Source organism: Mastigoproctus giganteus, chromosome 7 (assembly GCF_048544385.1).
Source record: "Mastigoproctus giganteus isolate SK-2022 chromosome 7, ASM4854438v1, whole genome shotgun sequence".
Lineage (NCBI taxonomy): Eukaryota > Metazoa > Arthropoda > Arachnida > Uropygi > Thelyphonidae > Mastigoproctus > Mastigoproctus giganteus.
Genome location: NC_143581.1, coordinates 139969973 through 139982425, shown reverse-complemented (window position 1 = coordinate 139982425; position 12453 = coordinate 139969973). Strand labels below are relative to the sequence as shown.

At 37.5% G+C, this 12453-nt stretch overlaps 1 protein-coding gene across 2 annotated transcripts in view; it reads right to left on the bottom strand.

The window, feature by feature from the left end:
* The window catches only part of LOC150083226 (V-type proton ATPase subunit e 2-like), a 122070-nt gene extending 110082 nt beyond the window's left edge, over positions 1-11988 (bottom strand). Inside the window, exon 1 of one of the 2 annotated variants that reach the window (XM_090377121.1) lies at positions 11816-11988. In XM_090377121.1, coding sequence (XP_090233247.1) covers positions 11816-11913 — 98 coding nt within the window. In that variant the 5' untranslated portion in view covers positions 11914-11988. The remainder of the gene's footprint in view (positions 1-11815) is intronic. The other variant, XM_090377120.1, reaches the window with a different exon arrangement.
* Between the last annotated feature and the right edge of the window lie 465 nt (positions 11989-12453).

Below are 12453 nucleotides of genomic sequence, written 5' to 3'. Positions count from 1 at the left end.
CTCAGTCTTGTCATATCTCGCAATAAAGGTTTCTTCTGCTCCTATGCTTATCTCCGATGACAATTTCTATGCAAGACCTTGGGAATTACCCTGACTTCTAATCTCTATTGGCATAAAGCACATTACAAATACTATTTCCTGTGCATCTAAAAAACTGTTTTCTCTTTCACTCTCGGCATTACTTTTCCTCTAAACAGTTGTTTACTCTGTAGAAATCACAAATCCGGCCTACCATGGAATATTGTTCCCACATCTGGGGTACCCCCACCCAAAAAAAAACCTTTCTCAGGCTTCTAGATTCCTTCAAAAGAGAGCAGTTAGTTTTATTAATGTCTCATCTCTAACAGAGTCTCTCCATTATCTGTCTCATAGACTGTTTCTGTTGCATGCCTTTTCCACAGATACTTCCATGGGAAGTATCTGTGGAAAACTGTTCTTCTGAATTGGCTTCTATAATTCCCGCTCTCTCTTTCAGAGCAGTCCGAATACGTGCCACCAACCAGTCAACATCCTTTTACTGACCAAGTTCAAACTCCTGGTCAGTAATAACATTAGCGGAACTCCACTAATGTTATTAGTGGAGTCCCACAGGGTTCGGTGCTGGGTCCTCTGTTGTTTTGTATATTTATCAATGATATTGATGAAGGTATATCAGGCTTAATGCCAAAGTTTGCAGATGATACAAAGGTTGGAAGGGTTGTTAATGACAGTAATGGTAGTGTGCTACTGCAACAGGATCTCGATAATCTGGGCAGATGGGCTAAGTGGCAACTGAAGTTTAACCTTGACAAATGAAAAGTACTGCATATGGGTAGAAGTAACCCCAGAGAAACGTACCAACTGTGTAGTACTACACTTAAGGTGGTAGAAAATGAAAAAGACCTGGGAGTAATTGTGCAGTCAGATATGAAGTTCTCTGAGCAATGTAGACAGGCTGCCACGGCAGGTCATAGGGTTTTGTCAATGATATATAGGAATTTTGCTAGCAGGGAAAAGGAGGTGATTGTCCCTCTGTATAAGGCAATGGTCAGGCCACGCCTTGAGTACTGCGTACAGGTGTGGAGGCCTCATTTTAGGAAGGATGTAGATTTGCTTGAGCATGCACAGAGAAGGGCAACAAGATTGGTGAGGGAAATGAAGGGATCCTCTTACCAAGAGAGGCTTAAGTTCTGCAAATTGCAGTGGCTGGAGACTAGGCACCTGCATGGTGATCTGATTTAGGTGTATAAGGCCTTGAATGGGCTGAGACTGAATTCTGATGGGATTCTTCCACTTGTTCAGATTACGAACCTAAGGGAGCATAAATTCAAATTAAGAAAAGACAGATGTAGAATAGATGTGCAGAAATTTGCCTTTAGCCAACGGGCGGTTAATTGCTGGAACAAACTGCCATCTGTCGTTGTGGAAGTTGATAGGTTAAATAAATTTAAGGAGGAACTGGACAGGCATTTGGAGGGAATGGTGTAATTTTTTTTTTTTTTGGCTGATGCTGCATAAGCTCATACACTTGCTTTCTTGCATCACATGCCACTGCTACTACTCACAGAATCAACTTTTCTTCTTCATGTATTCATTCAACTTCTGTTTTCAGGAACAACCTGAAAATTACAATCTACAGAAGTTCAAGTCTAATAGCAACAAGTTTCTTCCTTTATCTTTTCAAACTTCAAACCATGCACATTACTAAGTACAGTACTATAGGTTCTAAAAAAAAGAAAGAAAAGTATCTATACATAACAATGATCCCTGTGAATGAAAAAAAAAAAAAAAAAATAGTATGGAAAACATTTATTCAACATGACACTTGGTTTCTTTCTTTGCCAATTCTTTACTTTTTATTTTATTTAATTTTACTTCGTTTATTATTAGTTATATTTTGTAGTTTACAATAATTTACCTATGTAAATCTAAACAGCCGCCATTACAGATTTTTTAATGCGAACCCCCAGGGGTTCGCAAACCACCAGTTGGGAACTGCTGGTCTACTGTTTCTACTTTCTAAGTGACAATTAGTATTGATTTATTGTTTCCTTGTGCAAATCTTTTATTTTTGACCCCAGTGCTTTTGTGAGTGACAGTTAAATAAAAATAGTTTATTTTATTATTTAATTCTTCGTAGTTATTCAACCCATCATCAATCATGTCAAGTGCTGAAAAGAAAGTATCGACAGTATTTGAATGAATATTTAGCTTGTGGTTTTATTGAAAGCCCATTCGACTCAAGGCAGCCCATGTGTCTTATGTGTAATAGTTCTTTTGCAAATGAGGCTATGAAATCTTCAAGACTTAAAATCACTTAAAAGGGAAACATCTTGATCAAGTTGGTAAATGTATTGAATATTTTAAAAATTGAAAACAGAATTTTGAGCAACTTAACACTGTTACTTGCTTATTTAAGAACACAAATATGACAAAAGAATATTGTTGTTTGTTATTTGGTTTTTAGGAGCATTAGCAACTAAAGCCATATTGCTCCGGGGATATGTGTTGGTCATTCCCTGACCTTTCCGCATCCTACGTATTTGGTGGTCACGGCTTCGAACCCCAGTCTAATCAAGAAGCTTGTGCTACGCACTGCTGCTCTTGCCCACCTGGCTACGGAGACACCCGACAACAGAATGATTGCGTATTATGAAATTACTGAAATCATTGCAATAGTAGTGCTCATACAGTTGCCGAGACTGTGATCCAACTTGCGTTACAGACTAATTTTAACAGTGATGCATCAAAATCCTAGTATTTTAAAAGTATTGCCATTGAGCAACGATTCAATTTGAAAATGAATCATTGAGTTATCAATTAACAATGAAGAGCAGCTAATTGACACACTAAAAACAAGAAAATTTTCTATTCAGATTGATGAATCCACAGTTACTAACAATAAGGCCCTTCTATAATGGCATACATTCATAATTTCGATGATTGTAAATTGCAAGAAGAGATGTTTATAAAATCTATAGAAACTGACTGTACTGGAGCATCCATTTTTGCTACTGTAAAAACATGGTTTGATGAAAAACAAGTACCATTGGAAAATTTGGTATCCTATGCGAATGATGGTGCTACCTACATGGTTGAAAAACAAAGGTTTTATAGCCCACCTAAAGGAAGTATGTCCTGAAGTTATTGCAATACACTGCATTGTGCACCAACAGCATCTGGTTGCAAAAAATATTAGTCCACTTCTTTGTCAATCTCTCAATATAGTTATTAAAACCATTAATAAAATAAAGTCACATAGCAAATATGATCACCTTTTCAGAAAATTTTGTGTTGATAATGAAGAACAGTATGTGAGGCTTCTTTTATATATAGAAGTCAGATGGCTTTCCAAAGGAAACTGTCTAACAAGATTTATAAACCTTTTTGATACAATAATTGTTTTTTAAGAAAGCAAAGGAGATCAGCAAACGCAAAAATAACATATACTATATGGCTTGGATTTTTCAAAAACTAAATGAAGTATTACTTCAACTTCAAGGGAAATTAAGTGTTGTGATAGACTGCAAAAGTGTATTAAAAGCCTTCACTGAAAAACTGTCGGATAGATGTGCGGAAATTTGCCTTTGGCCAGCGGGTGGTTGGTTGGTGGAACCGACTTCCATCACTGGTTGTTGAAGTTGATAGCCTAAACAAATTTAAAGCTCAACTGGACAGGTATTTCGAACGAACGGAGGGGTGAAATGGGAGTGGGTTTTTTTTTTTTTTTTTTTTGTTTTTTTTGGCTGATGCTGAATAAGCTTGCTTTCTTGCATCATATGCCTCTGCTAATGCTAATGCTAACTGGAAAATCTGAAAGTAATTGAATGAGAAACCATTTCATGATATGCAACAGTTAGCTGAAATCAATGATGCTCTCACCAAGAATCATAATTATTCAGATCATTTGTGTTCTTTAAAAGGTGAAATGAAAAATAGATTTTAAAATTTATTTTCTTTTGAGGTGAAGCCATGGATGTTAGGTCCAATTGGACGCGAAGCTGAGTCTGCTAGTGAAGAAATTCAAGAAATCATTGAATTGAAATGTAACAAAGAATACAAATAAAAAGCTGGAATGGCTGAGCTGTGGGGATAAAAAGCAACTAAACTTCCTTATCCAACAATGTGGTCTGAAAAGGGAAGGTACTGCTTTGTTTTCCATCTTATATGGTTGAAAGTTATTTTTGGTTCAGTAAATAAAATATTAACAAAGGAAAGAAATAGAATTGACATATGTTCAAGAGGAAACATTAGAATTAAACTTGCTAACATCATACCAAACATTGACCTTTTAGCTAAGAAGCATCAGGTTCAGGGATGCCATTGAATAGAAAGAGTAAGTATAAAGCATTTTCTTGTTTAAAAGTTCATGGGGTGCAATTAGAAAAAAAAAAGTCTAAAAAAAAAAAAAGCCCTTCGGGGGGGGGCAATAATTAAAAAAAGGTTGAGAAACACTGATCTAAAGTAATGGAGAAAGAAATTAACCGCCAACTCTTAAACTACCGTGAAACATTCTGTCTGATCAACGTCAATATGGATTCCAATAGTGTCGATCCACTGATGATTTTCTTGCTTATGTTACCCATTTATGGACAAATTCAATGGAACAGTTCAGCGAAACAGAAGCAGTTACTCTTGACATCTCAAAGGCTTTTGATCGTGTTTGGCATAAAGGTCTTCTAAACAAGCTTCCATCTTCACCATCATCAGCCATTTTCAATCCACTGCAGGATGAAGGCCTCTCCAGCAACTTTCCAGTTCCTTCTGTTTTGAGCACTGGACATCCATTTACTACAAACAAACTCATGAATTTCATCTATCCATCTCCACCTTTGTAGTAGTAGTAGTGGTGGCATGTGATGCAAGAAAGCAAGTGTATGAGCTTATGCAACATCAGCCAAAAAAAAAAAAAAAAATCACACCATTCCTTCCAAATGCCTGTCCACTTCCTCCTTAAATTTATTCAACCTATCAACTTCCACAACAACAGATGGAAGTTTGTTATAGCAATTAACCACCCGCTGGCTAAAGACAAATTTCCGCACATCTATTCTACATCTGTCTTTTCTTAATTTGAATTTATGTCCCCTTAGCTTCGTAATCTGAAAAAGTGGAAGGATCCCATCAGAATTCAGCGTGCTCAAACCATTCAAGGCCTTATACACCTCAATCAGATCACCGCACAGATGCCTAGTTTCCAGCCACTGCAATTTGCAGAGCTTAGGCCTCTCTTGGTAAGAGGATCCCTTCATTCCCCTCACCAATCTTGTTGCCCTTCTCTGTACACACTCAAGAAAATCTACATCCTTCCTAAAATGAGGCCTCGAGACCTGTACGCAGTACTCAAGGCGTGGCCTGACCATTGCCTTATACAGAGGGACAATCACCTCCTTTTCCCTGCTAGCAAAATTGCTACATATCATTGACAAAACCCCATGACCTGCCCTGGCAGCCTGTCTGCATTGCTCAGAAAACTTCATATCTGACTGCACAATTACTCCCAGGTCTTTTTCATTTTCTACCACCTTAAGTGTAGAGTAACACACAGTTGGTACGTTTCTCTGGGGTTACTTCTACCCATATGCAGTACTTTGCATTTGTTAAGGTTAACCTTCGGTTGCCACTTCTTAGCCCATCTGTCCAAATTATCTAGATCCTGTTGCAGTAGCACACTGCCATTACTCTCATTAACAACCCTGCCTGCATTGCTCAGAAAACTTCATATCTGACTGCACAATTACTCCCAGGTCTTTTTCATTTTCTAACCCTGCCAACCTTTGTATCATCTGCAAACTTCAACATTAAGCCTGATATGATATACCTTCATCAATATCATTGATAAATATACAAAACAACGGTGGACCCAACACCGAACCCTGTGGGACTCCACTAATAACATTAATCGACGAAGAGCAGCACCCACTGATTACCACCCTCTGTCTTCTCCCACTTAACCATCCTTTTATCCATTGTAGCAACTTACCCTTAATACCATTCTGTTATTTTCTTAGTCCATCTTCATCATGTCTTCGAGCTGCATCCTGCTCAAGACCATTTTAGTTCTTTAGTTTTGATAAGAATGTCCTTTACTTGAGTTTGCTGCCTAATCCATGTGTTTCTCTTCTTATCTAACAGTCTGATTCCCAATATAATTCGTTCCATTCTTCGCTGTGTAGTTCTCAGCTTCTCTTCCATTCTTTTGGTGAGTGCCCAAGTTTCACTTCCATAAGGCATGGTGGGGAGTATACATTGGTTCATTATTTTGCATTTCAGAAAAACTGGGATATTGCTCTTCAGTATGTGACTATATTTCCTGAATGCTATCCATCCAAAATTTATTCTTCTCTTGACTTCCAGCCATTTATCATTATTGCAGCTAATAACTTGTCCCAGATAAGTATATGACTCGACCTTTTCAATTACTGCTCCTTCAGTCATTATTTCCCTTTCTGTAGCATACTTGTTTATCATTACTTTTGTTTTAGCCATATTCATCTTTAGTCCAAAATACTTACTAACTGTGCATAACTGATTAAGATTTTCCTCTAATTCTTTGGGATCGTGGCTTATGACCATAATGTCATCTGCAAATCGTAAATGGTTTAGGTACTCTCCGTTCGCATTGACTCCTTTCTGCGACCAGTCTAATCTTCTGAAAGCTTCCTCAAGGGCAGCAGTAAACAGCTTCGGAGATATTGTGTCTTCTTGTCGAACTCCTTTCTCGATTTTAAATTTCCTACTGTCTTTGTCTAGTCTAATAAAGGAGGTAGCATTCTCATATATTTTCTTCAAAATCATAATATGTGGGGTATCTATGCTTTGTCTTTCCAGTGCCCGAAACATTGCCTTATGCTATATGGAGTCAAATGCCTTTTCATAATCCACAAATGCCAGGCACAATGGTGTTTTATATTCATTTGCTTTCTCCATTAGCTGTGATATTACGTGAAGGTGATCCCTAGTTGAGAATCTTGTTCTAAAGCCAGCTTGCTCTTTTGGTTGATTCTCATCAAGTATTCTTTCTAATCTGTTAGTAATGACCCTTGTGAACAACTTGTAGATGTGGGATAACAAGCTCATTGGTCTATAATTTCCAATTTCTGATTTATCTCCTTTCTTATGCAGCAAAACTATGACTGCATTATTCCACTGCTTAGGCGTCACACCTTTTCTAATGCACTTTGTGAATTACCTGAAGCTTCCATCTTATGGTTTGCCAACTGTTTTTTTGTAATTGGTTATCCAGTTTTTTCTCTGACTGTTCACTGAGGGTAATGGTAGATGGCTCTCTTCGTTCTAACTTCTCCACTAATGCTGGTGTACCCCAAGGTTCAGTTCTTTCCTCTACTCTTTTCCTCTTGTATATTAATGACCTTCTGCCATTAATTGGAAATCATATTCAGTTTTGCTGATGATAGCAGGTTGCATTCCACTTTGAGAAAACTCATCCTGCTCAATTAGCTTCAACTTCTTGAATATCTGCTACCAATTCCATAAATGCCAATCTTCAGGTAATTCTCCAGTGGGGCTAAGACAACTTAGTTGATTTCAATCCTTGGCACAAGCACATTACAAATATTGCTTCCTTTGCATCCAAAAATCTTGGTTTTCTCTTTCGCTCTCCACATTACTTTCCTTCCAAACAGCTGTTCACCCTGTACAAATCGCAAATCCGTCCTACCATGGAATATTGTTCCCACATCTGGGGGTGATGTCCCCGAAACCTCTCAGGCTTGCATTTAGTAGAGGGCAGCTAGGTTAATTAATGACTCATCTCTAACAGAGTCTCTACACTCTGTCTCACATGTACTGTTTCTGCTGCATGCCTTTTCTACAGATACTGCCAATGGCACTGTTCTTCTGAATTGGCTTCTACAATTCCCGCTCTCTCTCTCTCTTTCAAAACAATCCAAACACATGCCACCACTAGCCAACATCCATTTACTGTCCAATTTTCAAACGCACAGAACCAACATTTCATCTTCCTCGTTTATTCATTCAACTGCTATTTTCTGGAACAATCTTCCTTCATATGTATTTCCCAAAAATTACAGTCTAAAGAAGTTTGTCTAATGTCAACAAATATCTTCTTTTGTCTTCTCAACCTCCAACCCATGCATGGTACTAAGTACTATAGGTTCTAATACCTCTCGTGTTTGGGGTTTTCATTAAAAAAAAAAAAAAAGGTTATTTGTACAACCATATATATATATATATATATATATTTTTTTTTTAAATCAAATAAAGCTTATATATATAATCATGAATTATTTTAATTATTTGGTACTTGCAATCTGGTATAAAGTAAATCCTATTTACTTCAAGTACAAGCCATCTGATAGCCTGTTTAACCTTCTGTCACAAACGGCCTTCTGGCCATTACTAATAGGAGTTGCCTACCAAGAAGGAAGACAGACTTTTGCTCACCCGGTATCTGCTAAGTGTTAAACAAAAATTTAATGTCTCGTAATTCATAGTATGTTGATATGAAAGCAGAAAACAGTGTATAACCAATTAGAGAATATTGGCAGGCAAGGGTACAGAGGAGTTGATTTAATTTACAATTTAAAAAATAACATTTAAAAAAGTGGTGTCTGTCAGATGCTATACTAGCAGTGGAAGGCTAATGGTATTTCTATGTATGCACTGGAACCCATCATACGACAAACTTACCCATACTTACAGATACATTTACAGTATAGTTGATTTGAACATTTGCAAGTAAGTAGCTCAGTGACATTTGTTATGTGTTATTTCACTATTCCCCCACAAGTCTGACAAATTACATTGTTGTAACTACTTTAAAATTATAATTTACTTTTTTTTTAAATACAGGGTTGTTAAAATTAAAGTATCCCTATCTACGTAGAGGGCTCTGGAGTGAGTTCTAGGGCTTGCACTGAAGAGAAATTTGGACAACAGGTAGTAGTAGTGGCATGTGATGCAAGAAAGCATGTGTATGAGCTTATGCAGCATCAGCCAAAAAAAAAAAAAATCACAATAAAAGGTACAATAATATATGTGCTCACCATTTATTGGAAAAAAAAAATTAGTTACAAAATTTGTCACTATATGGCACTGTGACAATACAAATCACATGAACAGCACCACAATTGTTCAATGTGTCCTCCATTTTGGTCAGTCAACAACAGCTTCCATTCGAAGAACGGCATTTTCTACAGCTGAACGTAACATGTCAACTGGAATAGCCAGCACATGACGTCTAATGCTGTCCTCCAGATCAGTCAGAGTTTGACATCCTTCGATACACCTGGTTCTTCAAAAAACCCCGCAACCAGAAGTTGCACAGAGTGAGGTCTGGTGATCGGGGAGGCCAAGATGTCTTGGAACAACGGCTGATGACGCGTTCATCTGTAAAGTGTTACCTTAGCAATCTTTGGACACAACAGGGGATGTGGGGGTGGCGCACCACCTTGCATGAATGTGGTATCCTGAAGGCACCCATGTTGTTGCAGCTCTGGTATTGCGAAATTTGCCAACATTTTATAATATCGCTGTACAGTGATGGAACAGGTCCAGTCAGTGTTATCTGTTCAAAAAATATATGGCCCAATCATGAATGTGGCCGTAAATTCACACCGCACTATCACTTTTGGAGAATGCAACGGGACCTCTTGGATAACTTGAGTTAACCAAGACATTTGTGCGTATTCACTTATCCATAAAGGGCAAGTGAATACGCACTTTATATCCGCTGTCATTCGCACCAGAAACTGAAGTATGTGAAACGAATATCTGCATCGCCATGCTTTAGCTGCTGTAGCATGTGCAGCTTTTAAGAATAGTACCGCAACATCTGACGCATTACTAGCCTTAGTGTGGAATACAGAATGTCCACTTAACGAGAAACAGCTGGCACACTTGTGCTACCACATGGAGATTGACTTGATAAATGCACAACAGCCATAGCCACATCTTCAACACGAGAGGAGTCCACTCATTTTCAACCTCTACCTGGTCGAACACCGAGATGTCCTGTCGCTTCAAATTTTGCAATTATTTTGCGGAGAGCACAAACAGTCATAGGTCTACACCTTATGCACTTCTGATGCCGGAATTTTCTGATGGCCGCAGCTGCATTTTTGCTGTTCTGATAGTGCAGCTTCACTAATAGCACCTTTTCCTGCAACGTTGTTGGTTGCTGCTGTAGTGCAGGCAAACATTTACTGTATGATTTGGAAGAGACTGCTTTGCTTTTATACAGTACAGTAGAGCTGAGTAGTGGCACTGTGGCAATAATTTACAATTATGCAAATAACTTACATTATTTGCATAATCGTAACTAAGATAGTTATGCACCATACAGTGACAAATTTTGTAACTAATTTTTTTTTCCCACAATAAATGGTGAGCACATTCTTTATTGTACCTGTTGTCCAAATTTCTCTTCAGTAGGAGCCTTAGAACTCACTCCAGAGCCCTCTACAAAGGGATACTTTAAGGGATGCTTTTTAACAACCCTGTATATTCACATACTACGTAACAAAAAACTAACTATTCATTTAATCATAGCCAGAGTAAAGATTAATATATTAGTCATTTTATTATCTAAGCCCATGGAACAAAAACCATAAATTAAAAATTTGAATACAATACACACTGCTAAATGTAAAAATAGGCAATTTAAAAAAAAAGTTATAACCAAGAGGCATAAAAACAATGAATGGTTGTTGGCTGAGGCATGAAAATGCAATGCTATGAAAGGTTGTCTGCTGCAGTTATACTCTCTACAAAAAAAGAAGTTATGGAAATGCCAAATTTAAATCAAGGTATTGACAAATTCGATCAAAGCACGGAACAGGAATGGACCCTCCCCCGCCAACTTTTGAGATAGTCAAGCTTCAGCAAATGTAATTTTTTTTTGGCCGATGCTGTGTAATATGATGCTTTCTATGATGTTAATATGGATGGATAGCATTCAGGAAATATAGTCACATACTGAACAGCAATATCCCAGTTTGTCTGAAACACAAAATAATGAACCAATGTATACTCCCCACCATGACTTATAGAAGTGAAACTTGGGCACTCACCAAAAGAATGGAAGAGAAGCTGAGAACTACAAGCGAAGAATGGAACAAATTATATTGGGAATCAGACTGTTAGATAAGAGAAACACATGGATTAGGCAGCAAACTCAAGTAAAGGACATTTTTATCAAAACTAAAGAACTAAAATGGTCTTGGGCAGGGCACAGCTCGAAGACATGATGACAGATGGACTAAGAAAATAACAGAATGGTATCGAAGAAGAGCTAGAAGAAAACCTGGAAGACAAAGGCGGAGATGGATAGATGAAATTCATGAGTTTGTGGGTAGTAAATGGATGGCCAGTGCTCAAAACAGAAGGAACTGGAAAGTTGCTGGAGAGGCCTTCATCCTTGAAAATGGCTGATGATGCTTTCTTGCATCATATGCCTCTGCTAATATGCTTTCCGTTTCATTAGCAAAAAAAAAAAAAAATCATACGTTTCAACCCTGTTGTAAACTAGAACTGCAAATGGTTTCTATGACAGGTAACATATCCATATAAAACAGTAGATGTGTAGATGTAACACTTTCCATCTCTCCTCGCTTCCCCATACAAGTTTACAAACTTCTCTTGGTTCATTTAGCATGGAGACCATTATGACCGAGAAAAGTAAAAAAAAAAACAAAACAAAAAAAAAAAACGATATTTTAGAATTATGAGCTAATCTGTATCTCTCCGAATAATTAAATTATTTCATAATTTAATTATCCTATGCTGCACAAATTCACATACTACAGTTATTTTTCCCAGATAAGTTCGCCTAATGACAATTACAGTAACTTACCCTCTGTTCTGTCCTTTTGGTACAAACCAAGGTAAAACTGCTCCAACAAAAACCCAAAATAAAGTAAATATAACCACTGGGGTAGCTGCGGCAGGCATCTTTTCACAAAATCACCTGATACCGTCTTACACCTGACTAACAGCATTTCAATTTTTATTCGCCAGATGGGGCACAAAGTAGTAACAAACTCTGTGAGTTAGAGATTAAAAGCTGTCAAATAAACAATACAGTACTGTACTTAAACTCACTGAACGTTGTTTGTTTGTTTGGGGATTTGTTAGGCGCATCGGCAATTATGGCATGTTATTGCATACTAGCAGCACAGACTACTATCCTAAAGAAAAGTAGTCTGTGTTTTGTCGTGAGCAGGTAAGCCAGTACGCATCGAATAATTTCTCATGTCTGAAGAAACTTATAAATATTCTTTCGTTTCAACATCTTTCCGATTATTCAAAAGTTGTGTAACTATTTTACACTTACAAAATGTAGTACAATCTCTATAATACTTCTTTCAAACCGACATTTTTTATATTCTTGTGCCCTTCTGGCAAAATTATCTTAACATGATGGAATGATCTGACCCGAGATATTGCTACTTACAATTGGCCGTGCAGGGTTAGTAAGCGAAATTCCGAGGC